This window comes from Epinephelus moara, chromosome 10 (assembly GCF_006386435.1).
Source record: "Epinephelus moara isolate mb chromosome 10, YSFRI_EMoa_1.0, whole genome shotgun sequence".
Taxonomy (NCBI): Eukaryota; Metazoa; Chordata; class Actinopteri; order Perciformes; family Serranidae; genus Epinephelus; species Epinephelus moara.
This window is the reverse complement of record NC_065515.1, coordinates 5,234,179-5,259,212: the sequence shown is the minus strand read 5'-3', so window position 1 is coordinate 5,259,212 and position 25,034 is coordinate 5,234,179. Positions and strand designations below refer to the sequence as shown.

General features: G+C 41.5%; 1 protein-coding gene across 1 annotated transcript in view; it reads right to left on the bottom strand.

Moving 5' to 3' along the window:
• Positions 1-25,034, bottom strand: part of scfd2 (sec1 family domain containing 2) — a 127,025-nt gene that overhangs the window by 14,637 nt on the left and 87,354 nt on the right. Inside the window, exon 6 of the mRNA XM_050054042.1 lies at positions 10,130-10,275. Coding sequence (XP_049909999.1) covers positions 10,130-10,275 — 146 coding nt within the window. The remainder of the gene's footprint in view (positions 1-10,129; positions 10,276-25,034) is intronic.

Below are 25,034 nucleotides of genomic sequence, written 5' to 3'. Positions count from 1 at the left end.
CATGTTTGTGTGAACGGTCGTGGGTGTGAGAGACAGTGGAGCTATTAACAGCTCCAGTTGGCCAAACAGGTCGCTAACTTATGAGTCACTTCCGTAAGAGGAGCTTGAACACCACTGCAATCAAGACGAAAAAATCCTACACTGTCTGATGTGGCTAAAAACAGCACTTAGGTCTATTATGAGTGGGTGCACAAGGGGATGAATCAAATCAAGAAGCAACACCTACGAGTCAAAACTCCTGTCGGAAACTTTGAAAACATGTTTCTCTCAATGGTGGCAAAAAACTATCTCTTTCTACTTTTGTGTTAAAATCATGATTGGAAAAAAGGCCAGAATATTCACTTTCTCCTCTCCTCAGACACCTGGCCACATCGGGCCCCCCAGCTGAACAGGAAGGACTGTTTCATTTCATTGTTTTCGGACTTCTTAAAGTTACGCGAGTAGCCCAGATTGTACGATAACTATTCTGTAGCTGTTATGGGTCCTAACGCCAGGCTATCTGTGGAAATGCCAAGATTTAAGTTTGTATTTTTGAGCACAACTTGGACAAATTACCCATCGCTTCGGTAATACGCTGCTGCTGTGTATTTAGTCCATTGCTGACGGATGTGTGGATAGTCTTTTAGTATGCAGCCATATATGTATAGAGCATTTCAAACCAGACAATGTAAACATTATAAATGGGTACATTTGAGTCTGTTTTTACCTGGACTTAATGTGCGGACGAAGTGGACGGTGCTAAACGACCACTAGGACACATTGTGGTCTGATCACATTTAGACGACAGATGCAAATTAGTCTTTCTGGGTGACTACGGCATATTTTCAGAAATGTTATTAAAATGCACCGTCCCTGTCAAATAGATATAATGAAGCAGAGTACAGTAAGTCCTGAGATAATGTATGCTACTAACTTGCCACCATGAAATTCAATTTAATATTTGTCAGTGAAATCTAACAGTTGCTGGATGGATGACCATGAAATCAGGTTAACACATTAATGTTCCCCTCATCACTTATGTAAAACTAATTACATTCGCATCAGCCACAGCTGCTCTTTGTGTTCTACCAACCACTGCAACTCTTTTTTTGTTTACACATGCTATGCAAAAGAATTTGCTCCTTGACGACAAATAAACTATCCATCCATCCATCCATCCATCCATCCATCCATCCATCCATCCATCCATTGTTAACATGCATGTTGTTTCGTATGTTTTTATCCAGGTTTTGTCTGTTTTTACTTGCACATTGAGCTAGGATTAAATGATGTGCACCTCTTATGTGTATAGTCTTGAATCACAGTAAAGTTCATCTTGTAGGGAAGAATGGGGCTGGTCGCCAAACGGCAGCTGAGCTGATACGTTTCAATTGTAGTCAATGTGTGTGCTTCCACCGGCTGCGGCTGTGCTGCGTTCCAGCTCCGTCACAGCTGCAGTGCTCCGGAGCCCTCCACAACAGATATGCAGGACTTCTATTTTTGCCGGACGCCGCAGCACAACGCAGCAATTCAGCACAGAGCAGATCGTGTGGAGCAGGAAGTCGTGCACAGAAACAAAATAAAACATCTGGTTAATTTTCAAAGTAAAATACACAGTGTTCACGGCGGATCATATTTCCCTGCACTACACCTTGAAAACGTCATAATGGTGACAGGTGACATGCCTTACATACCAAAACCAGCCACTAGCCATTTGACGAGCTGAGCTGCAGGTGACACCATTGGCCGTTTTGAATCGAGCTCAGACCAGCCAGTTCACACCACTGCAACTTTTCTCTGCAACTTTCTAAAACAGTTTTGTCTTGTTGCGAATCTTTGGTCTGAACTGGACTTAAAGTGTCAGGTAGGAATGGAGTGACCTCACTCCCCTTAAGTGTATTCTGCTTAAAAAAATGGACTGTCAAATATGTGCACTTGTGACAACCATCCCCATCGTGGGGTCGATGGCAACACGCTAAACTAAGATGGGGAACATGCATCATACCTGCTAAAAATCAGCATGTTGGCATAGTCCTTGTAAGCATGTTGGCATTTAGCTCATTTACACACTCAGAGCTGCTAGTATGCCGTCTTGTTTTCCTTGCAATAGGAGAGTTGAGTATAAAAACAAAACATATCCGGCTGCTGAAGGTCAGCCATCCTTCTCCGATGCACATAAACATACTGACACCATCACATGACATAAGCTGCCTCTCCAAAACAGTCAACAGCACCTGGCTCACTTTTCCATAATTATGAGCTGCCCAGTTTTCACAAGCAAAAATATGTCACTGCTTTTCCCAGTCATTCTGATAGTGAGCAGCAGGAGTTTTTATTACAACATCGATGTCCTTGTAGGAGCTGAACTGCAGAACTAAAGCCTCAGAAATGCCTTCTTCTGTTCTTAAAAGGTGAGCCACAAGGACTCAGCTTTTTCTGCTCAGCTACCCAGGACAGAATGCACCATTTATAGGCCTCAGAGCTAGTGGACCAAGAATTCAGGACATTTTTTTTTCTATGGGAGTGAAGTTTGCTGTCTCAGAGAACAATAAAGACCCAGATAAGACTTGGCAGAGCCTGATTGGAGTACAAATAACACAAGTCTTAAAATAGACAGACTGAATATCTTCCAGTACTGGAGCACTGGATAACTTTCCCCATTTTACATGAGGCCGGTGACACTTCAAGGCTAAATGCCAAAATGTGAGCGAGGTATGATCCGTCGCTGGATGCTGTTAAAGGAACATCTGGACACTTTAAGACTCCATCAACCAAACTGTTGATTCACGCATTAAATACACACACCTACACACACTCTTGTCCAAATGCCAATGCATCCAGGTGTTTTTGCCCACAGGCATCCTCTCACCCCGATATGGAGTATCAGTATGTATCAGTCTTAACTCACAGCCTGCCACTCCAGTCCCAGAGGAGCAGCCAAATTAGGCCTGGGGAAATCCTGCTCTCCATGTTATATAAATCATGAATTATATAAACTAACATTTACCTCTGGCAGCCTGACTTTAATGCATGGGTCAGCCTGCACAAACTAAGCTGGGAGTAAACACATTAATGATTCACCTCCGGTTAAATAACACGCTCACACACACACATACACAACCAACAGCATAAACAACGAACCCAGCCCACAGTCACGCACACTCCATTCTCATCTGCTATCCAAAAAAGCTAAAAGCAATCCCATTTAATCACCGCCACAGACACCCACATGATAAAAACAATATTAGAATTAGTCATATGATAATGCCAGCACTGAGATATTCGTCTGTGCACACAAACATGTGTGCGCACACACACACCCTCTCACATGTGAGTATCAGATCATCACAGGTTTTCTTGGCGTAGAGGTGGATGAACTAATTAATGATCCAAACCAACATAGTGCCATCCTAAAAACACACAAAGCAAAGAAGAGAACAGACTGGAATGTCTCTGGAAATAATGTGGTCAAAATTAGAGTTAAGCTGTACTATGCAACTCATCTGCATTTTTTAAAAGAGTGCAGTGCATGTGCTGCATGCCTTTTACGAGAGAGTACAGCACGTACTACAGCTCACAAATTAATCTGTTATGTGTCATTTGCGTATTCCATTAAAAGACTGAAGTGTAAAAATAGCAATTTGTGGCTTCACGAAAGGTTACGGGCTGGATTTTTTCTTGGCAGGGCACAGTGACTTCCTGAAGTCTCCGCTGGCTGTCTGGCAACCCTACAGTGACAACAAGGTTCCAGGAAAGTCACTGGCCTGGATAAAGAATACTGAATTATTCCTTTAAAGGACTGAAAGGAGCTGCACTGTAGAACTTTGTTACAACTTTGATTAGATTATAGGAGTAAATAAGAGGATATGTCTTTTTACCAACATATAGGTGAAGTGGCCCTTCATTTCATTTCATTTTTTATTTATATAGGAAAGGCTCCTCCTTTTCATGTTGTCTGACTTATCAATGTCATTTCTGTTTGTCATTGATGCTGCTCCGTTCTGTTCATGGGGGGCCTTTGCTGCTGCTCTTCCTGCCTTAGGCTTTCCATGTAGGCGCATGGAAGGGCAGAGAAGTGTGCTCTTTTGGCCTTAAGGCTTTCCACGCAGGTTTGCGGAAGGGCAGAGAGGTGTGTTTTCTCCGCCTTAGGTTTTCCACGTAGGCGCATGGAAGGGCAGAGAGGTGTGCTCTATCAGCCTTAAGGCATTTCATGCAGGTTTGTGGAAGGGCGAAGAGGTGTGCTTTCTCCGCCTTATACTTTCCACGAAGGTGCGTAGGCCTGAGGAAAGGCAGAGAGGCCCCAGAACAGCCAAATATAATACTGCAAATGGAAATAAAGTTTTTGTTTGACTAAAGTGTTCCTGACTGAATTACGTTACAAAATAAAAACAGAAACAATCAACAGAAACAAGACAATAACAAAGCATAAACAGCTGCACAGACATTACAGAGTAGAGGACTTAACTTGAGTGAGCATGATGGTTTATGAGATTTAAATCAGTGGTTGCAGGTATGTCCTTCCATCAAATCGTGTCTACATGTATATTGCCCTTACGTTTTGTTTCACACTCAGCTGAGGTGGTAATAGTTGAAGTCACGTTGATGTATTATATGTACAAAATTATCTTCCATAATTATAGATAATATAGACAATTGAACACATTCAATACCTCACTGCTTCTGTTCACGTGTCTGTGCACATTTTCTTCGGTGGGTAGAACATGTACTTATTCATAGGCCTGTCAGCTCGCCCATGTGCCACAACCTGTCAGTACAGATACAGATGAATCATTTTTTTGATATTACGGCTAATGACTGATTGAGGAACTCTCCCCTTAACTAATTCCTGATCTTAAATTAAACACCACTATTAAGTGTCTCTTAGATGAGCAAGCAATCAAGCCCCTCTCCTCTGCTGAGGTCAATAGACAGCGTTAGACTCCAGCTGTTACAGGCTCCGTCACTTAGCAATCATTGATGTATTTTTCCAGGAAATTCTACAGCATTCAGATACTCACAGCATGACATGTGCTCAGGAAATGTGCAGTTTTCTTGCTGCTCTGCAACAAGATTACATGTGACAGTAAAGGGAATATCAATGCTGCTGTCTGCTGATCTGATGAATCATGGTTGGAATAAACGGAGCATGATTGGAGCCATTACAGAAACAGTGATGTTCTCTTCTATATTATCCATTTGCTGTATTTAAATGAACAGTGAAAGCTTAATTACAGGAGCTAATAGCACACAGTGCTCAGTGGTATTCATACAAACATACTGAGATGTAAAATTATCCCATTGACCCACTGCAGTGTTAAAAGATTCTTATTTCAGGCGTTGTGAGCAATAAAATCAACAACTTACATAACTTGCAGTAAAAGAAAAAGAAAAGGGTAAGAGGTTCTGACCCATGTCAAAACCTCTCAGCATTTTATACTGAACCCAGGGAAGGGAAGCTCTCACTTCTAGGAAATCTTTAATAAGAGGAAGACATCTTGACCGATAGGTATTGGTGTTCGTTGGAGGAGAGGATGCATGCTGAGAGACGCTGATGGATTTCTGATGTTCTCAAGAACAACCAGCAACTGTCAGATATCACGCTGTTCTCCTTTTATATGAAATCATTTTCATAACACAGCAGGAACAGGGACAGGCAGTTCTGTCCCAACAGACACACAATGCTGCACAGGTTTTGATATATTTGATGTCAATGAAATATGTCATTACTTCTGATCTGTCATTTAGCTGCACTGCGATGGAGTATTGAAATTCATTATTTAAACGTTTTGCCGATGATGATGATTATGATCTCATAGCTGAGTTAGCTGAGGAATAGTTTAACATTTTTGGGAAATATAAAATATGCTCTTTCACATTCATAAATACAAAACAAAAAAGGGATATTAAGAAAATATAAAAAGTGTAAGTGTGGCTTATACGAAAACCATAGCCAGAAGACATACAAAAAAGATTGTTGATACCACTCTCATGGCTGTACAGTAAATATGAAGCTACTGCCAGCAGTTGGCTTAGCTTAGCTTAGCTTAGCTTAGCTTAGCACAAAAATCATTGTGTAAAAATAAGAAATAGCCCTTTTCTAGCTCGTTCATTGGGACAAGTTTCCAGACAACTAGCTTAGACTCCAGGAAGTTACTGGTCCTAATCTTTAAGCTAAGGTGAGTCAGCTAGCTGCAACCTGTGGCTTCATATTTAGTGTACAGACAGAATGGCATTCAATGTCTTATCTAACTCTCAACGAAAATTCAGTAACATTAGGCCTGGGTGGTATTATTGTATACCAGGGCAGTATGATTTTTAATACTATCATCAGTACATGTGCTCCTCTTTCTATTGAACTCATTGTATGCAGACACAGCGAACACCACCACAGGTCAGTCTTCAGTCTCTACTAGAGCCCTGCGCCGGAGCCCGAGGCCCGAGGGGCCCGACAGCCCGACAGCCCGAGGGCCAGGCTTCGGGCCAATTACCACATCATTACCTCGGACACGGGCTGGGCTTTTTTTTTAACCTGCCAATTAGAGAGGTGTGTGTTTGTGTTTAACCAATTTAAACGGCAACACCTGAACGCAGCAGCCGCTGTGCCCCTCCCTCTCCGCTGCACGTCACTCATCATATTTTACTGATCCCATTCGCGCGTCCAGCCCACAGGTCCCGCCACAAACATGGACAACATAAAGAAAAAGATTGAAGATGGTGAACTTAAGACGGTGAGCAACACCATGGGAAAAACTCAGTATTGGACAAAGTTTAAACTTGTTACAACCCTTCAAGATGAGCCAACCGGGTTTGTTCAGTAGTCACTTCAAAAAACAAAATAATCAATTAAACAACCCCAAAAATGCTTCAAACACTTTTCTAAACAATCTTAATATTGAAAGGAAACGAAATATACCCACTTATGCCATTAAAAGTGCTTAGATAAGGTCGGAGGTCTATAACTGCACATATGTGAAGTTATAGACCTCCGACCTTATCTGGGTATATTTCGCTTCCTTTCAATATTAAGATTATTTAGAAAAGTGTTTGAAGCATTTTTGGGGTTGTTTAATTGATTATTTTGTTTTTTGAAGTGACTGTGCGATGCAACTGCAACAGTGCGCAGCAACAGTTGACAATTCTCATTAAATAGGAGAATACAGTCATTAAGTTAAATAAATTAATATTTAACTTTATCCTTTCAATCAAAATATACCAAATATAGCTTAATACCACGCTAGAAACCCCAATCAAACTATTTTAATGTCTGCAACATTAACAGCCTACATGTTGTTATGAGAGTTTAAAAAAAAAAAAAAAAAAGTCGGGCTTTTTTTCAGGTTCGGGCATGAGAATTCTGAAAACCTGTCGGGCCGGGCCGGGCTGGGGCTCCACCCCCTCGGGCCAGGGCCGGGCCAGGGCCCAGATAATAGGCCCGTGCAGGGTACTAGTCTCTACTGGTGGAACTGGCAACTCCGAGTGGTTGGGATAATGTTACAGGACTGTAAACAGCTGACCAGCAATGGCAGAGACAGACCGTGGAGACAAACTGCATATTCTTTTAAATCTAACTCAGTGAATGAAGGGTTATTTCAAGGACACTGAAGTTGGCGATTGTTGGAACATTGGAATACCTAACTACATTACTAACAAGACTAACGCAGACGGTTTGGATGAGTTTTATTTTGTTTCTGTTGAGTTTGAATGAAGTGTAAGCCAGTCTTAGTTCCATGACTGAGAGAAACTTGAAATGAAAAGGTGTACAGTTGTAATTAATTAAAAAAATGTCTTCATCTCACTGTTCTGCTGAAGACAAGAGCTCCAACTCATCCAATGAGAAAAAGGCTTTGTACCTCATGGCTTTATGATTGGATAAAAGATTAATGTAAGAATGGGAAAAAGAAAAGAATATAAAAGTCCCTGCACTTTGTCTCTAAAGCTTTCGTTGAAGCTCGACTCAAGTTTGTTGATGTCTATGTTACTGGCTAAGAAAATAATTACGACCTCTAAAGAAAAAAAAGATTATGTTGAACTTTCATTGACTAACCTTTATGCTCCTGACCTATAATTCTCTGTAAAAGCTATCCAATCAGAATGAAGGACAGCGGCGGTGAAGCTGCACTGTTGACTGTCCTCAGGAAAACTAAGAGCCTTGGGTGTGGACAAAGATTCAGAGGCTGTTCTGAGTTACATAAGCTTCAAGAAACAGACAGTCTATGAAGAGGCTCTCACACTGAACTCCTCTGTGCTGAATGCCTGTGTGACGCAAGCTGGAGACGGACAAAAGCAACAAAGGTCAGAGGTACTCTGCTGAATTCCTGCCGGTGTATTGCCAGAGCAAGTGGGCAAAAAATAGGTAAATAAAACCAGAGTGAAATCATGTAAGGATTATTGATGCCTACACTTCCTGCCTTTCTGGTGAATAGTATGTGTGAATAACGTATGTGTGAATTTCTTAATTGTAAAGCTCACAGAAACGATGTGCTGGATTTCTCCACTAAGAAAGGAAACCACTCTGCAAAACAAAGCGTGTGTGTTTTGATGCTGACACCCTGTGTTAGGGCCAGATGATTCAACAAACTTTACTTTCAATTATCATTTTGGCTTCCAGGGGTTACGAAAACAAGATAATCATGATAAAACGATAATGGTGCTGCATTCTGTTTCGCAATGATGCTCTTGTTGTGTCTTGTATAAGGAATCCAGCACTTTTCTTTACAGCGGTGCACTCAGTGTTGCCAACCTGGTGGCTTGCTTGCGAGATTTAGCGACTCTTCAGACCATCTTAATGACTTAATTTCAGAAAAGGGACTAGTGACAGCTTATTCAGACCATTAGGGAAAATGCAAGAAATATATTGAAATGTATTAAATTGTTATTCATTCCCACGCATGCTGCTCAGAGTAATTGCAGACATGGCTCCTCTGCCAACAGCGTGGGGTCTCTTCCTCTCCTCTTGCCCTGTGTTTATAATTATAGTTTATTTTCTTTTCTTTTCTTCTTATTATTTATTTTACATTTTTTTCCCTGAATTATATTTAAAGTTAAAGAAAATCCACTGTTAAAAATGTATTATTTAAATGTATTTAAATAAATACATATATATTTTTTATAATTTAAATTTATTACATTTTTATCTTTATTTTCTAATTTAAAGGAGCTATATGTAAGAAATCTAAAGCAAATAGTTGTAAAATCCTCCTAATATGTCACAGAGACTATGGAATAATGTTAATATAACATACTGATCTCACTGACAACAATAGTACAGTCAGAATATTCCCATTTAAAAAAAAAAATTACGGTCCGCAAATCATGTTTATGTTTTGAATTTGTGTTTTGGCCTGTTGCGCCACCCACCTCCGTCTACCAGTCACGCAGTCAGTAGAGTCTCAGCATCAGTTACAGTTACGACTGAGCTACAGCAGCACGGCAAGCAGCATTAGCAGTGTCCCGGTACATAGCATTAGCAGCCGGCTCCTCCTCAGCTGAATCCCAGCAGCAGCGTTAGCGCCTTTAATTTAATTTAATTTTATAAAATTGTATTTATTACTAATTAATTAAATGATGTCTCCAAAGTTCCTATGTTAAATAATTGTAATTTAAATCAGGGGTTCAAAAGTGGGTCGCAGGTCCATTCTGAATGGACCACAAATGAATTACAAAAAACGTCTTTTGTAAAAAAAACAAAAAAAACAACAACTTTATTTTTAAGTGCAGTGAATTTCCGACACAAAGCTTTTCATTTTGAAGTACTGTTTCCTGCTGTAGAGTGAGTGATAAATGGACAGCTACTTAACAGAGACAGCAAACTAGCCCAAAGACATGGCCAAACGCAAGTATTACGTTGAATATATTAAACTTTGTGGACCTTGAACTAATGACTAAGGAGTATCTGGACCCTGTGGCTGGACCAGTTGGGAACCACTGGTCTAAATTCATTCATTTCCTTTGGACTGTGGGAGGAAGTCGGAGTACCTGGAGAAAACCCACGCTAACACGGGGAGAGCATGCAAACTCCGCACAGAGGGCTCCCCCACACTAGGTTCGAACCCTCTTGCTATGAGGCGACACTGCTAACCACTGTTCCACCCACTGATCTAAATATTGACCACAATAAACGTCAACCCTTGTTTGTGTTTGTGTGTCAAACCTGGTGAACTCCATCGCTGGCAGTGTAGACGGAGTGCAGCTGCTTGAGGTGGTCTCTGGTGTGGCTCAAACCTCGGAGGGTCTCGAACATCGCCTCCACAGCAGAATGGGCTCGCTCTGTGGTCAGCTCCTCGGGGTTTGCACAACCTGACAACACACACATACAAACACACTCTTGCTAAGTGAAAAGAAATGGAATCATATAATGCCAAGAGTGTGACGTAACAGGGGAGAATTTATTAACAATTGTTCACTCTAGTGTAACAGGTTGTACGGTAGATTCACATAAAATTAGAAACACCCCACGCTCCATCAACTCTGACCTGAGAAGAAAGCTAAACATGCAAGAAACCATCTGCGAAAAATGGCCTGTAAGATGTAACGCCGTGCTTTGTGTGGGTAATTTTCCCAGCTGGGTGTGCACTGAAACCAATTATCAAGGTAAACGCATGGCAGCGAGAGGACAAGAGCTCCTTTATTCGAGCAGAAAACACTGCTGCCTAATCAAAAGCTAATGTTCCCTCCTTTCTAAAGAAGTGCGTAGGGAAGCAAAGACCTGCTGTGAAATAAACCCAAAACGACAGAGCATAAGATAAAAGAGGGAAACAGAGGGAACGCTACGAAAGAGAGTGGGGAAAAGAGCATAGGAATGTGAAAGTACAGTATACAGAGAGAAAGCAAAATGACAAAGAGAACGCAAAAAAAGACAGAGAATGGTAGTCAAGCAGGCAGTTGTTGGCAAAGTAGGTCGACTGGCACCTGCACTTCCCCCTGGCGCTACTCAGGAATGTCGCTGCCTTCTGTTAACAAGAAGGTCAGCAGTGTTACAAAATATATAAAAGCAAACCTAGGAACTCTAACAGCATAGCTAAGTCTGAAACGCTCATAATGAACAACAAGGACAAGCACGTATGATGGTGTTTTCTTACACAACATTGTAGCATGTGTGTATTTTAAAAGAATATTCACATACTCTCAGCTCCTAACTTAAAGCTCCCACTTCCTCCCGGTCAGTCGCTTTGAACTGGGTGCTGGGATAAGAAGATTAAGCTATAGGAGCCACTTCATGTCTTCCTCCTCTCAGGGCTTGCCTGGTCCCCTCTGTGATATAGCAAGTATATAATACCTCTATGCACTGGCCTATATAATTCTTTATTTGTAGGGGACCATACATAATGTTGGATATGGAGGACGAGAACGGCCATGTATTTTTTTTTTTGTGCACTGTTATCTCGTGATAACGACTTATTATTTCGTTATCTCGACATAACAAAGATTGTTATCTTGTGATAACGAATTAATTATCTCATTATCTTGATATAACAAAGATTGTTTTCCCGTGATAATTGTCAAGTCTGATGATTGCGCACTGGTTAATGTGATCGTCTTAATTTCAGCCTACAAGAGCTGCCATGGTCCTGCTAGATGCCTCCTGCTGCTGCTGTTACCATTAGTCACACTTCTACTGTTATTATACACATATGATTATTGTCACATACCGTATATTTCCAAATAGTCGCCCGGTAGCAAATAGCTGCCTGGCACCTAATAGCCGCCGGGGGTTTGACCCCATTTTGCGTATTAAACGCCGGTCCGATTAAACGCTTAAATACATGGCCGTTCTTGTCTTCCGTAGTTAAACATGATCGCTACATTTAATAAACTGTATCATAATTATCTGAGAGAAAATTTCTCATCTGCAGTTTCTTGGAAGATCTAAGTAGCAACCTCTGTGGCTAAAAACAAAAGCCAATGCGTAGGTGCCAAAAACTCAAATGGCCACTTGAAGCTGGCTCCAAGAGTGCATCAATCCTCATTGACCCCCATGTTAAAAGGCCCAACTTTACTGCAGAAATAAACATGTTTACAGCTTGGTACAAAAACAGTTTGGGCCTATTGTAGCTAATTTCCCTGTTCATGACACCTGTACAGGGGTGATGTTTTGTATAACTCATCTGTTTAAATGTTATGAAAGCTTAAAATTATGCTACGCTATCATGCTATCACGGCGTCAGTGTTGGTTGGGTAACGTAACTATGGTGTAACCCCATATCTACAGAGTATAGAGTGTTACGCCAGGGCCACACTGCCTGCGAAGCGCAGCGCACCGAAATTCTCGCGTGAGCTGGAGCACCTCCGTTCACATCAGACGCGCATTTCTCCACGCCGGTCGACAAGCGATTCTGCTCCCAGCTGTTGTTTTTCCCATCATGGGTAACTGCCCGGCTTGACACATTCGCTCGTGGCTCGCGCAGAAAATAGACCAGACGCCAAAATGATCGCTGCAGGGCCGGCGGCGGAGCTGCGTGACGCGGCCGGTGTGGATGACACAATCGGTTAACATGGGCGCCGAAAGGAAACTGGCTTCACTTCTCGGCGCTTCGAGGCTATTCGCGGCACTTCCGCGGGCGGTGTGGCCCTGGCGTTACAGTGTTGACGTTTTTCTGTAGGCTGATGTAGAAGTTAGCATTGCCTTGGTTCCCTCGTCAAAAAGACAGATTTGTACATGGATTTATTGCAGAAAAAAAGCTCTGTAGCAAACAATCTCTCAGTGAAAGCCAGCTAAATTTGCTGAGCACTCCAATGTTGATTAGACTAATTAGACTCAAAAGGCTGTTTATGACTCTAGCCACCGCAGGGTTACCATCAAATCCCTGAAACTCATTTTAAGCTCTTACAAGATTATGTAACAACATATGAGCTCACATATTATACTGCCCTACTTTGGAATGAAAGCACAGATAGACACATATTTGAATGTTGAAGATAAGATCTAACATTCACAGGACATATGGTAAAAATCTCCCTCAATAAACACACTGACCGTTACTGCCTGTAACATGCTATAAATTGATAGGATTTAAGGAGAGCTATGTCACTTTTACGCCTTCCCCCTCTAACTGTAAAAACAAGTTATGACTTTCCAAAGGCTGCAATCTGACCTGCATGAATATGTTGCTTCACTTTATTTGGAAAATTATATATGATGTGGAATAAATCAATGTCAGTGCAGTTAGATAGTGCAGACTGAACAGCTTGACTCTGTCAGGCTTTAATCTCTGTTATTTGTTCTCTGTAAGCTCCTTTTTCTTTCCATATAGGCGATATCAAATTTAGCACGGCGAATCTTTGTTTTGAGTTGCTGTCTTGGGGAATGTAAAGCGTCTGGCCCGGCGGTTCGCTCTCCGACGCTGCACTGGCTGTGAGGTAAACTCTGGGGAAAAACAGCAGGGCTATTTAATGGAGCTGAGCGTGAAGACTCAGTCAGATGTGGGTCTTATCTTTCCAGACACCCGCAGAGGAGAAAGGCATCCTGCAAAACAAACTACAACTGATGTTTGTCTCTGAGCATTTACACTGCTTCAGAACACTATGACAAAAATAAAAGCTGAAATACAACATGCTAATATTCTGTAAATGTTACATAATCTGGCAGTAACCATGTGTGAGACCTCCTGCATAGGTTGTGTGCATTTATAATGCATTAATAACAGGAGATCACAGGAATGGGAGCAAGCTGGATACATTATAAGGCCTGCTGTCTTAGAAACAAAGGTGCTAACTAGAACCATGTAGGATTCTTCAGCTTCCCATCATAGGAGAATCCTTTTTGGTTCCTGGTAGAACCTGTTAAAGAAGTCCCACCTGAAACCCTTTCAGAGGGTTCTACCTAGGACCCAGCATAACAGGTTATACCCAAAACAATTTGTGTGAGGTTTGACCCAGGCAGGAACCCCTTTTGAGAGGTTTTACAGGCAACCCACTATGGTGTAAACGTTCTCCCGACCTCTCTCGGGTTCCATCCAGAACCTTTTCACCTTCTAACGAGAACTAAGGATGTGCGTGATAAGTCAACAGGCCGATTAAACATTGCTACCTTCGCTAGTTGGCACTAGAAATGCTAGACGGTCAAACTTAGAATTAAAATTATTTTATGAGATTTTTTTGCAGACAATGTTTAACCTTCAAATTCGTTTTCGTCTCTAAATGTTTTCTTACTTTTAGACTAATCGACTAGTCTGAGTTAAAACTTCTGTTTAAACATAAGTAAAATAAGTAACATCCCGACTGAGAACTCCTTTATATTCCAAAGGTTTCATCTAGAACCTATCGGGGGAGATCTACCAAGGACCCTTATGATTTACACTAAAGATGGTTTTAGTGTAACACTATCGCCTCGGGCTGACGGACCCACGCCCAGCAGCCTTGGGTTTGAAGAGGCTCCTAACGTCCGAGGCAGATGAGGTCCAGGCCAATATGCAACACTTATCACGTTTCATCACGTTTTTAGGGGTGGAGTTGTTGTGAAATCACCACCACTTCAGCCTTTAGTATTTCAATTGCCAAGTGGATCTCAACTCTACCAGGATGCTTAGTAGCAGAGTGGACTCTATCTCTGCCCATTACCCAAATAACATAGTGTCTGTTCAATAGACTGAATCACAATGTTTATTTCAAATAACTTCCAGGTGGAAAATCCTCATGACACATACATAAAATGAAACGGCGCTGAGAAAACGCTGCTGCAATTGGTTAGTTTTTAGCCACCTAAAAAAATGCCCACCAAAGAAATCAATATAAGTTCAAGTGTGCACGATATTTAGAATATTTTCAATGTTTCACCTTTCCCTCAGACAGCCTTTTACGACCAGAAATTGACACCATTGTGTGAATTTACTTTCAAAAACAATACTGTAACACCACTGAGCAGAACACTGAAGTTGCTGGTCTTATGCAGCCTTGATTAGTTAGTGATGCAAATATTTAAAGCTTACCCTTGATACTGATATTGATTTCTTTAGGTGGCTAACATACGTTTTGCTGCAGTCCTGTCCACAGCAGTAACATTACAATGCTTAGCTTCCGTGCCTGTAGATTTGGTTTATCAAAGATTTATAGCTTTACATGTTACGCTAACGGCTGAAAATGACAATAGAAATAAACAAGTTTGCTGATTTTACATATCTTAACAATTGAAATCAACTGCCAGTTTTCAACCCGGAAGAACTCTGTCTTCCAAAAAGGGTTCTTAATGGAACTTTTAGTTGTACCCTTCATCAAAAACCCTTCTTCGAAACAGGGTTATTCAGAAGCAAGTGGATCTATGTACAACCTCACCCCTTCAGGAGGAACCCTTATTTCTAAGAGTGCAGGTAAGAGGGAGGTGTGTAAATCTGTTGGAGTGCTTGCGTGTCTGCTGTGAGCGAGCTGGTTGACTTGTTGCCAAAGCATACAGAGCAGGCCCGGGGCTAGTTCTGGGGCTGTGGCAGGCCGTAGGATGCAGGCCTCGCCTCCCTTGAGGGAATCTGTGGTTTAGATGTTGATCATGGCACTGCAGATCATGAGCAGGAGCAGGACCAGGTGCTGATCCAGGAACATCCAGCTTGGCTGTGAGGCTGAACACCTGTGTCTGAATTCATCTCACGCCACGCCACCCACCATAACTGCATCACACCACATTTACACCACAACATGCTGTCTGATGTCTCTCACGCAGACGTAAGCCAAATTCCAGTTTGCTCAAATCAGGCGCATAATAAATGCCTATTTAATTGCCACCTGACTGTCTTCTTGTGAAGCCGATCGGAAATGATGAGTAAATACATGTCATTTGAACAGCTTCAGTGCCATCTACATCTATACACATCTACTTCCCAAAATAGCTTCGTTTAAGAGTCAACAACTTGTTTACCAATGAAAAAGTAATATCCAAGACTGACTCAGCACTGCAAGGCTAAGAGAGAGATTAAGGAGAGAGACAAAGTGGAGAGAGAACGCAGTTTAGTCTTGATTCGGAGACCAATAAGAGTTCAGGCAGGAAATGGCTGATTGAGGGTTTTCTTAATTAGATCTAACAGAGCCGGAGGTGAGCAATGGTTATTAAGAGGGCTGTGAGTGTAACCTGTGACGCTAAAAAGGTGGAACCTACGAACCAGAGAGGCACAGAGGAATGTATCACTAATGAATGGAACTGGGTAGGGATTAATCAAAATCAACAAAAAACAAAACAAAGTACCGCAGAGAGGGAGAAGTGATGCAATCAAAGACGATGATAAAGACATTCTCATTTTAAACCTGTGACGGCAATGAGCTATGTTTTCATCCTTGTATAAATGTAAGGTTGTTATCATCTCATCAGTGGGTACGTTTACGTTTATAAGAAAACTAATGTTGTTCAGAATATGATAATATTGCGAATGTGATGCAGGTCATGGACATTCTGAATTAGGTCGGTAACATTTTCTGATTAAGACGTGGGATATGCTGATATTATTCGAAACTGATCTCATTTTGGGTTATAACCTCAGTTTGTGACACGCTGCCTCTTGCCTGTTTACAGTCAGCTCTGTGCGTTGCCATGGATGCCTTGTATGTAAACCAACTAACCAATAGTTTGCAAAGCTGGGGTGGAGATATGTGCCCAAAAGAAAAGCCCACATTTCAGGTCAGGCGGAGAAACACACCTACTTTAAAACATTAGGAAAGACTTGAATATCAACAGACTTTTGTATATACATCAGCGTCAGCCGTTCCACCTTCCTATATTTTGACGTGATAAACGACATGTGAGGGCATGTTAATTGGAGTATGCACAGTTGCATGTGCCTTTCTGCTACAACACATTGCTTGCTGAATTTAAAGAATGAAAGGAAACTGTTTCAACACTCTTGTATTAAACAAATTGAACATGAACTGACCACAAGAGGCACAACTAAAAAAACATGAAAGTTACATTTTTAACTAAAAAAAATCCCTGAATGCAGTCTTTTGCAACATGTTTACTGCACAAGTTGATACTACGATGACAATAAAAAAGTGATATACTGTGCAGCCCTACTTTTAATCAGTGTTTTTGCCTTTAAAGAATAATGCTGCTGTCATTCTATATTTTTGTTATTGTTAACCAACTCCATGAAAAGATCAAAACCAACAATACGTTATTTTGTCTCTTAATACTTTCCATCTGTGGCCCACGGCCCCAAGCACCCTAGTTCCTACTGAGGATACAAGTCATTAAAATGAATTACAAATACATACCCAGTATTCATCAGGTTGTATGGACAGACTACTGGTGTAGTCTAAGAGGAATTCACTTATTATTAATCCAAAGAAGACACAAGAAATAGTTTTGGTGTCCTATTGAACTTGTATGTTCCACCATGATTTGACCAAGATCTGTGTGGATGCTGCTCATAGTTATGTTTGCAGAAAGGTACAACAACACAAATACTTCCTTAAGAAGTGCAGTCGTCTCTCTGTTCAACTAAAAGCTGGTTAAACTGCTATAGATCTGCTGAAAGATTGTGGGTCAAACGCTTGAGTCAAGTTTTCAAGCTGTGCATACTAAAAGAATGTTGTCTTTGGCTGGTAATATTACGTCAATACCCTCTCACATTGTATTTGAAGAATATCAGCTTTTGCCATCACACAGAACCTTCAGAGTCCTACAGGCCTGACAGAACAGGTTGAGGAACTCTTTTGTTCCTCAGTCTGTCTATCTATTAAATCAGAGAATAGCTCAGCATATCTGGGATTGACTCAAAATACACTACAGTGTTAGTGCTCATGGTAATGAAGCTCTGTATGATACACACTCGCCAGCCACTTTATCAGATACACCTTGTTAGTACCATGTTGGACCCCTTTGCCTTCAGAACTGCCTTAATTCTTGGTGTCATAGATTCAACAAGGTGCTGGAAACATGCCTCAGAGATTTTGGTCCATATTGACATGATGACATCACACAGTTGCTGCAGATTTGTCGGCTGCACATCCATGATGAGAATCTCCCGTTCCACCACGTGTGAACTGTAGCCTCAGTTTCCTGTTGTTAGCTGACAGGAGTGGCACCTGGTGTGGTCTTCTGCTGCTGTAGCCCATCTGCTTCAAGGTTGGACAAGGTGTTGTTGCTTCAGAGATCGTCTTCTGCAGACCTTGGTTGGAACCAGTGCTTATTTGACTTCCTGTTGCCTTTCTATCATCTTGAACCAGTCTGGCCATTCTCCTCTGACCTCTGGCATCAACAAGGCATTTTGGCTCACTGGATATTTTCTCTTTTTGGGACCATCCTCTGTAAACCCTAGAGATGGTTGTGCTGAAAATCCCAGTAAATACTCAGAGCAGCCCGTCTGGCACCAACAACCATGCCACGTTCAAAGTCACTTCAATCACTTTTCTTCCTCATTCTAAAGTTTGGTTTGACTTTCAACAGGTCATCTCGACCATGTCTACATGCCTAAATGCACTGAGTTACTGCCACGTGATTGGCTGATTAGCTATTTGCATTAGCAAGAAAGTGGGTTGGTGAGTGTACATATACATTTATATATATATATATATATATATATATATATATGTATATGTACACTACTACTACTTATTATTAGGATCAGTTCATTCATTACTTTGGTATTTTCTGAGATTCATTCTTATTCAGGTAAAAAGAGAATAGTGCCACTCCTGTAATGTTAAAACCACAACTGAGGCCAAATTAAGTTTTCACTCAAGCATATAATATTACAATATTATTACATTAAATTGTTGAGCAAACACAGGCTGGATGTGTGTAAATAATCAAGTTAAGAAAAAAAAAAAGAAAGAAATGTGGAAGTGGTGGAAGTGAGATGGCAATTGAGTCCATTACCTCTGCCACACTGTTGTGCTTACAGGAAACATGGCCTCTGCTGAAGAACACAGGGAACATTAAATTAGAAAAACGCAGCCTGTTTCCTCAACAACCCTCAAAACACTGCAAGAACTCACCACGTATGCCTGACACCACAATCAAAACTAATCGCTCTGTACTTATCGGTGGAATGTAGACAATGAGGCTGCTTATAAATATCCCGGCTTATTTTGAAACCTGATCAAAAATTCTATTCTGGTCTGAGAAAAAAAAGAGAGATTTTTAGAAGGAGAGAGAGAGACAGAGAGAGTACTGAGTTTTACAAAGAGTTTACTCAGGATGTGGAATGCAGGGAAGGAAAACCTCTTTGCTACTGTACCTCAGGATGAAAGAAGAGAGACAGAAAGGGTGGGTCTTTATTTCGATAGCTACATGCTTTTCATGCCCTTTTTCTCACACACGATGCTCACTGTCACCATGGCAACCATGTCACCTCTAGGTCAGGAGGAAGTCACTTCCATGTGGTGCTATCATGAGACTGACACAACACAAGGCTATACAGAGGAAACATACACACAAGACTCTACAATGCATTTACTTTACGAACACCTTCCTAACAAGCATCTTCAGCCAAAATCAGCCCAAGTTCTAAACTAGAATTGCCGCCTCACGGTTGTGCTTCTGCCAACCAGTCAAGCTAGAGTTTACATCCATGTCTGTCCAGACTCATATGTAGGCATGACAGTTGACAATCCTTCAAATATGGATGGAGCACAGGAGATCTATACAATCAGCACAGTTTCAGGAAGGACAGCCAATTCAGTGTCCAACCAAATGTCTTCCCCTCTGTTTCTGAGTTATGGCGTTCAACAATGGCCAGAAAAGTGTGTTTGCCAAACATGTTATAACACAGTAAAATGACCTTTGACCTTTTGCAGTGGCTGTGGTTCAGGAGGTAGAGCAGGTCGTCCACTAATTGGAAAACCGGCGGTACGATCCTCGCTTTCTCCAGTTCGCATGTTGAAATATTCTCGGACAAGATACTGAACCCCAAGTTGTGCCATCGGTGTGTGAGTGCATGTGAATGGTTAACTGATGAGCAGGTGGCACCTTGTATGGTAGCATTGGCCAACAGTGAATGTGTGTGTAAATGAGACATGACATGAGACAAACTAAAAAGGGCACTTTACTATTCATCTCTCATTTTGGATATAGAATATCTTCACTTTATCTTATTAGACATTTGTGTGAAAATTTGTCATAATAAATGTTCTTTCTTTTCTTGAGTATTGGCCACAAATGTGTTTTGTGTGGTCAAATTGACTTTTAACCTCTGACCACAAATTCTGATCAGTTTATTCTTGAGTCCAACTGGATATTTGTGTCAAATTTTAGGAAATTCCCTCAAGGGTTCCTGAGATATCATGAGAGGAACTGATTTGAATCACTCAGGGATCAGGGTTACGTCATTCACCGAGTGATTCGTTCACCAAGTGATTCGTTCACCGAGTGATTCGTCACGCGGTAGGCAGTCCCTCCCTGCACCCTGGCTGCCTCGCGACTTGCAAGTGATTCATCGTTCGCACGGACCAAATCGGCAGTTCCACTCCCGGTCTGCACGCTCGCTGCTGAACTGAACTGAACTGAGAAATGAACGTATCAGTTCCAGAAGTGATTCAGTTCAGTACGTTCACGCAACAGATTCGTTGGGGAACGACACAACACTATTGTACAGACATATGTTTGAACATATGCACAGATGGACAACCCAGAAACATAATGTCTCCAGCCACAGCTGTCGCCAGTATAGAGGCATAGAAAAAATATGCACTAAATACAGTACAGAATAAAACCCAGTATATATTTGTTTTATACTTTTCATAGCTGATATGTGATACATTGGAATGAAGAATTGTCCTGTTAGATAATAAGATAAAGAACCTAATGACAGCTGTAGGGGAGCTGGCACCTCATACTGTACAACTAGCAACAAAGTCTGAGTGATCAAGTTGGTTCAACAGTCGACTGAATTCCAGAGTTAAGCCTAATCCCTTCCAAAGTGGCCTGCCTGAGAGAAAACACAAGACCTGTTAATCTGGGCTGCTTCATAGACTCTTTAGGAAGTGCAGAACAATGCTCCTCATACTGATTTACACACATATGCGCACACACGCACGCATACACCAAGGCCCTCACTTTAAAATCAAACCTCCTTCACTGATGGAAGACTTAACCGAGCCCTGCAGGGAACACAATGTGGGGCCCGAGTGTGGATGTGTGTTTCATCAGCAAATGAAGACAAGACAATGTAATGTGAGAAGGACACACACATGCCAGCATCCTTCAGGCCTTCCCTGCTGCAGGAGCCCGTGTGTTTACGGTGGATGTGATACATCACATGCGGAGGAGGGGTGTGGTCTCTGCCGTGCCACTTATGAAGAACATTTTTCGTGGTTAGAGCAGACCACAAGCAGCATTACTGTGGAGAACAGAGGGTTCTGCACGTAAAACACTGTCTCCTGGGCGCTTTCATGTCAGCTGGGAAGTTGTGTTAGTGGACGGGCATGTGGGATGCACAGTGGCTTGGCAACAAGGCCCTCAGATGTTGGGCTGTCTGCTAACAGGCGTGAGGAGATCAAACAGCAGGCATGTAGGACTCACCCACTGAGGGGGGAAACACCTTGTCGACGCCAAAGGGAGTCTCTGCACGGGTGTGCGTGGGTATAATGAATGACTAAGAAGAATGGGAGTACACGTGTGTATTACTATACGTGGATCAGAGAGCTCTATGTGTGAGCTGAAGCGTGTGTGTGTGAGTAAAAAAAGAGTTGAAGGTGGGGACAGTGGTTTAAATCACAGGGTAATGATCTGTTCAATTAGAGAGTGGCAGCCCCTAATTTCCCCATCTGGCTTAAGGTCTTTTAAAGCAGGTGGTTAGCTCTCACTCACACACGCAAGCATACACACACTGTCAAACACACACACTCTGCTGTGTGAACAAAGCTGCACACAAACCATATCAAAGTCTGAGCAAATCTTGACACTTCTGCAGATTCCTGATGATTTTAAAGAATTATGGATCATAAAAAGAGACAAGCGCACCTTAAGGCAACAATGCTTTCACATACTTCCTTAAGGGCACATTTCATATTAAAGTTATTACTCACTTAGGTGTCACGTTTTCTTTTTCATTTCGAATACTTAGATAGCGTCCTGATACTAACTCAGGGCTCCGTCTTTGATATTGTTCCTCATGATTTATGTTGCACCTCGCTGTCGCCTACTATTAGCTGGACTATCAGACTCTCTGAAATTCACTTTGATCCTCTGTAATTACAGTGCTGTGTGTTTGTGAGCGTGCATTAGTGTGTGTGTGTGAATGCTGGCGTGTATCATAATTCCGGTGGTTACAGTGTTTCAAGGTAAATCAGTGAAATCTGGCAAGGCACAGAGAATGCCACAGACTTCAGACAAAGACAAAATTACAACTCTGCACGCAATGCAACACAAGTCCCCTCCTTCCCGCCCATCATCCCCTGTGAAGGAGGGGACTGTTAGAGTGTGTGTGTAACAGTGTGTTGCATTGTGATGTTAAACAAAACCCATTTCCACATCAGTTCTATCAGGGCTGTCTGGCTGACTGGATGGTGTGTTAGCGCTCCTGTCTCATGAATTTCCTAGTAGTTACATAACTCCATCCCAGTGGATCACCAGGTGCTTATCCACACGTCCACTGCAAAATGTTCTTCTGTGGATTGATTGGATATGCAAACACAGGCCATGCATATAAATGCTGCACTCATACTGTGTGTGTGCATATTTCAAAATGCTGCGGTCTGAATGTTATCACCGTGGAGATGCTTGGGCAGGTTATGTGAGTAAAAGCACGGCTCTACCCAGAGAGCCTGTGTGTGATGGTGTTGTCAATGAAAAACAAGGCTAAGCGTCTACAGCAAATATTTTAATTCATGGGTCGTATACAGTCCAAATTGATCTCAGGAGGGCCGGACCAGTGAAACACTTGCATAATAACCTATAAATAAAAAACCCTCATTTTTTTCTTTAAGTGCAAAGAACATTCTGAAAACAACGGATGATGACCAGTCTCAGTTTTATTCACCGTCAGTCAGTCGACTACTCACTGACATTATATGTGTATTTTTCTGAAATTTCCATTCCTGTGTAGTAAGCCTGACATCACCACACTAAACTGAAGTGAAAGCCATTACGGAAGCAGGTGATGTTATCCCCTACCATACAACCCATTTACAAATCTAAAGATTTGACAGTGCCTTAGCAGCAGGGTTTCTTGAATATTGTTTTAAGCTGCTGATTGACAGCATTTTGCACAATGTTTAATATCCTAAAATATGACCACAATAAGTATTTGTTGTTATTTCAAAAAACTGTATTCTGGTCAGGGTGAAAAGTCTCTGAAGAGGCATTTGTTTCACGCTCTTGAAACCTTTCAGCCTTCACTGCATCAACATAAAGTGTGCAAAGTCATCCAGTGGGCAGGTTTGGACCCTTTGGCGGGCCAGTTCTGGCCCATGGGCCGTATATTTGACATCCCTGGTCTACAGCCATGCTAGAAGCTCTGTGACGCCAACTTAGGCATAACTGCGCTTTGAGCTAAATGTTAATGTCAGCATGCTAACTGCACAAATCAACATGCTCACAAAGACAATGCTAACATGCTGACCAGGGTTGGAAATTAGCAACAGCCACCAGCCAAATGCTGGAACAATCTACCAGTGGCTGTAAGACATGCTTCACTCACCTGCCAAAAAAAAATGGGAATCTATTTGGCAGGTGGTAAAATTAATTTCCAGCCCTGGTGCTGATGCTATGCAGCTGTAATCTGTACCATGATCACCATCTTAGTTCAGCATGTTAGCACGCTAGCACCAGCTAATTAGCACTCAATACAAGATACAGCTGTTGATGGGAGTAATAATTTTGCAGGTGTGTAGTGATAAACCGATCTGATGATGGCGCTACATGAAAAATCACCAAAGCTGTCATAATTCATGCTGAGGGGTAAAATAAACGGCTTTAGGGACTGTTCTTTACTTGTCAGGGGAGGAGGGTGGCTGGTTGATTTTTATTTTATTTATTTATTTTATTTTGATCCCCCCTATGTTAATCACTTATTGATGCTGTTTTTGAAGTATGAATAAGTCAATAAGTAATTTATTCCATTGAAATATCATTGATGTATTATAGAAAAGTGATTTATCTTTTTATAAATGACAAAAGGCACATCTGCCTCATTTTCGCTGTCATGATACTACTCAGAACCGTGACACTTTCACTGGTATCAGTTTTGGTACGTGACAACATTACATAGTAGTGTCTACTCGATTTGTATCTGTGCTGTTCAGATTACTATGACTGGTATTTTTTTGTTTTTTGATAGTGTATATTGCACTAGTAGTTTAACACTGTCTTGGAATTTAATAAATATTGACAATCAATTTGAAACCCTTACAGTTGCATATTTGTTTTAAGGATGGGATTTTTCCTGTTAACAGGATTTCCTGCTTCTCTGACCTCCTTTTCTGACCTTATACTTACCTCAAGTTGCCTTTTGGGACATACATGCATGCATAGGTACATATCATACTTGCCTGTAGAGAGGAGTTTATTACAGCCTCATATAAAATCAACAATAATGATAATAATATTAAAGCAAACAGAGCACTGGTATCGGAATAGTATCGGTATCAGCAGATATCCAAATTCAGGTATCTGGATCGGATTGGAAGTGAAAAAATGTGGATCGGTGCATCCCTACTTGTAATGGCATCAATGAAACTATCTATTAGTTGGAAAATATTCAGGCAACAACCTGAGACTGTGCAGCGTGAACACGTTTTGCAGTTAAGAAGCTAGAACGCCCTGATAAAGTCCTTAAAGCAAAGCTCTGAAAAGTAAATGTGCTTCTGTGTACTTAGGGTGTCCAAGTTCATATAGCATGTCACGAGGCCAGCCTGCAGGATTTATGTTTCTGTAAGTGAAAATGCAGTTGACATGGCAACCGGATACTTTTACATAGGCTGAAAAGATTGCTTGCTCTGAATAAGCACAGCATGGCTCATATATAATTTGGGGGTCCAACTCTTTGTGTCTGTGTGCATAAAAATGTGTCAGTATGTTGAGTACCTGTGCATATATGCATGGGTGTGTGTGTGTGAGCATCTTGCATTACCAGCAGTGGCTTTCCCTGTAATGTGAAACAGGAGCGCTTTAATTAAGAGTGAACATCCAGGGAGTTCTG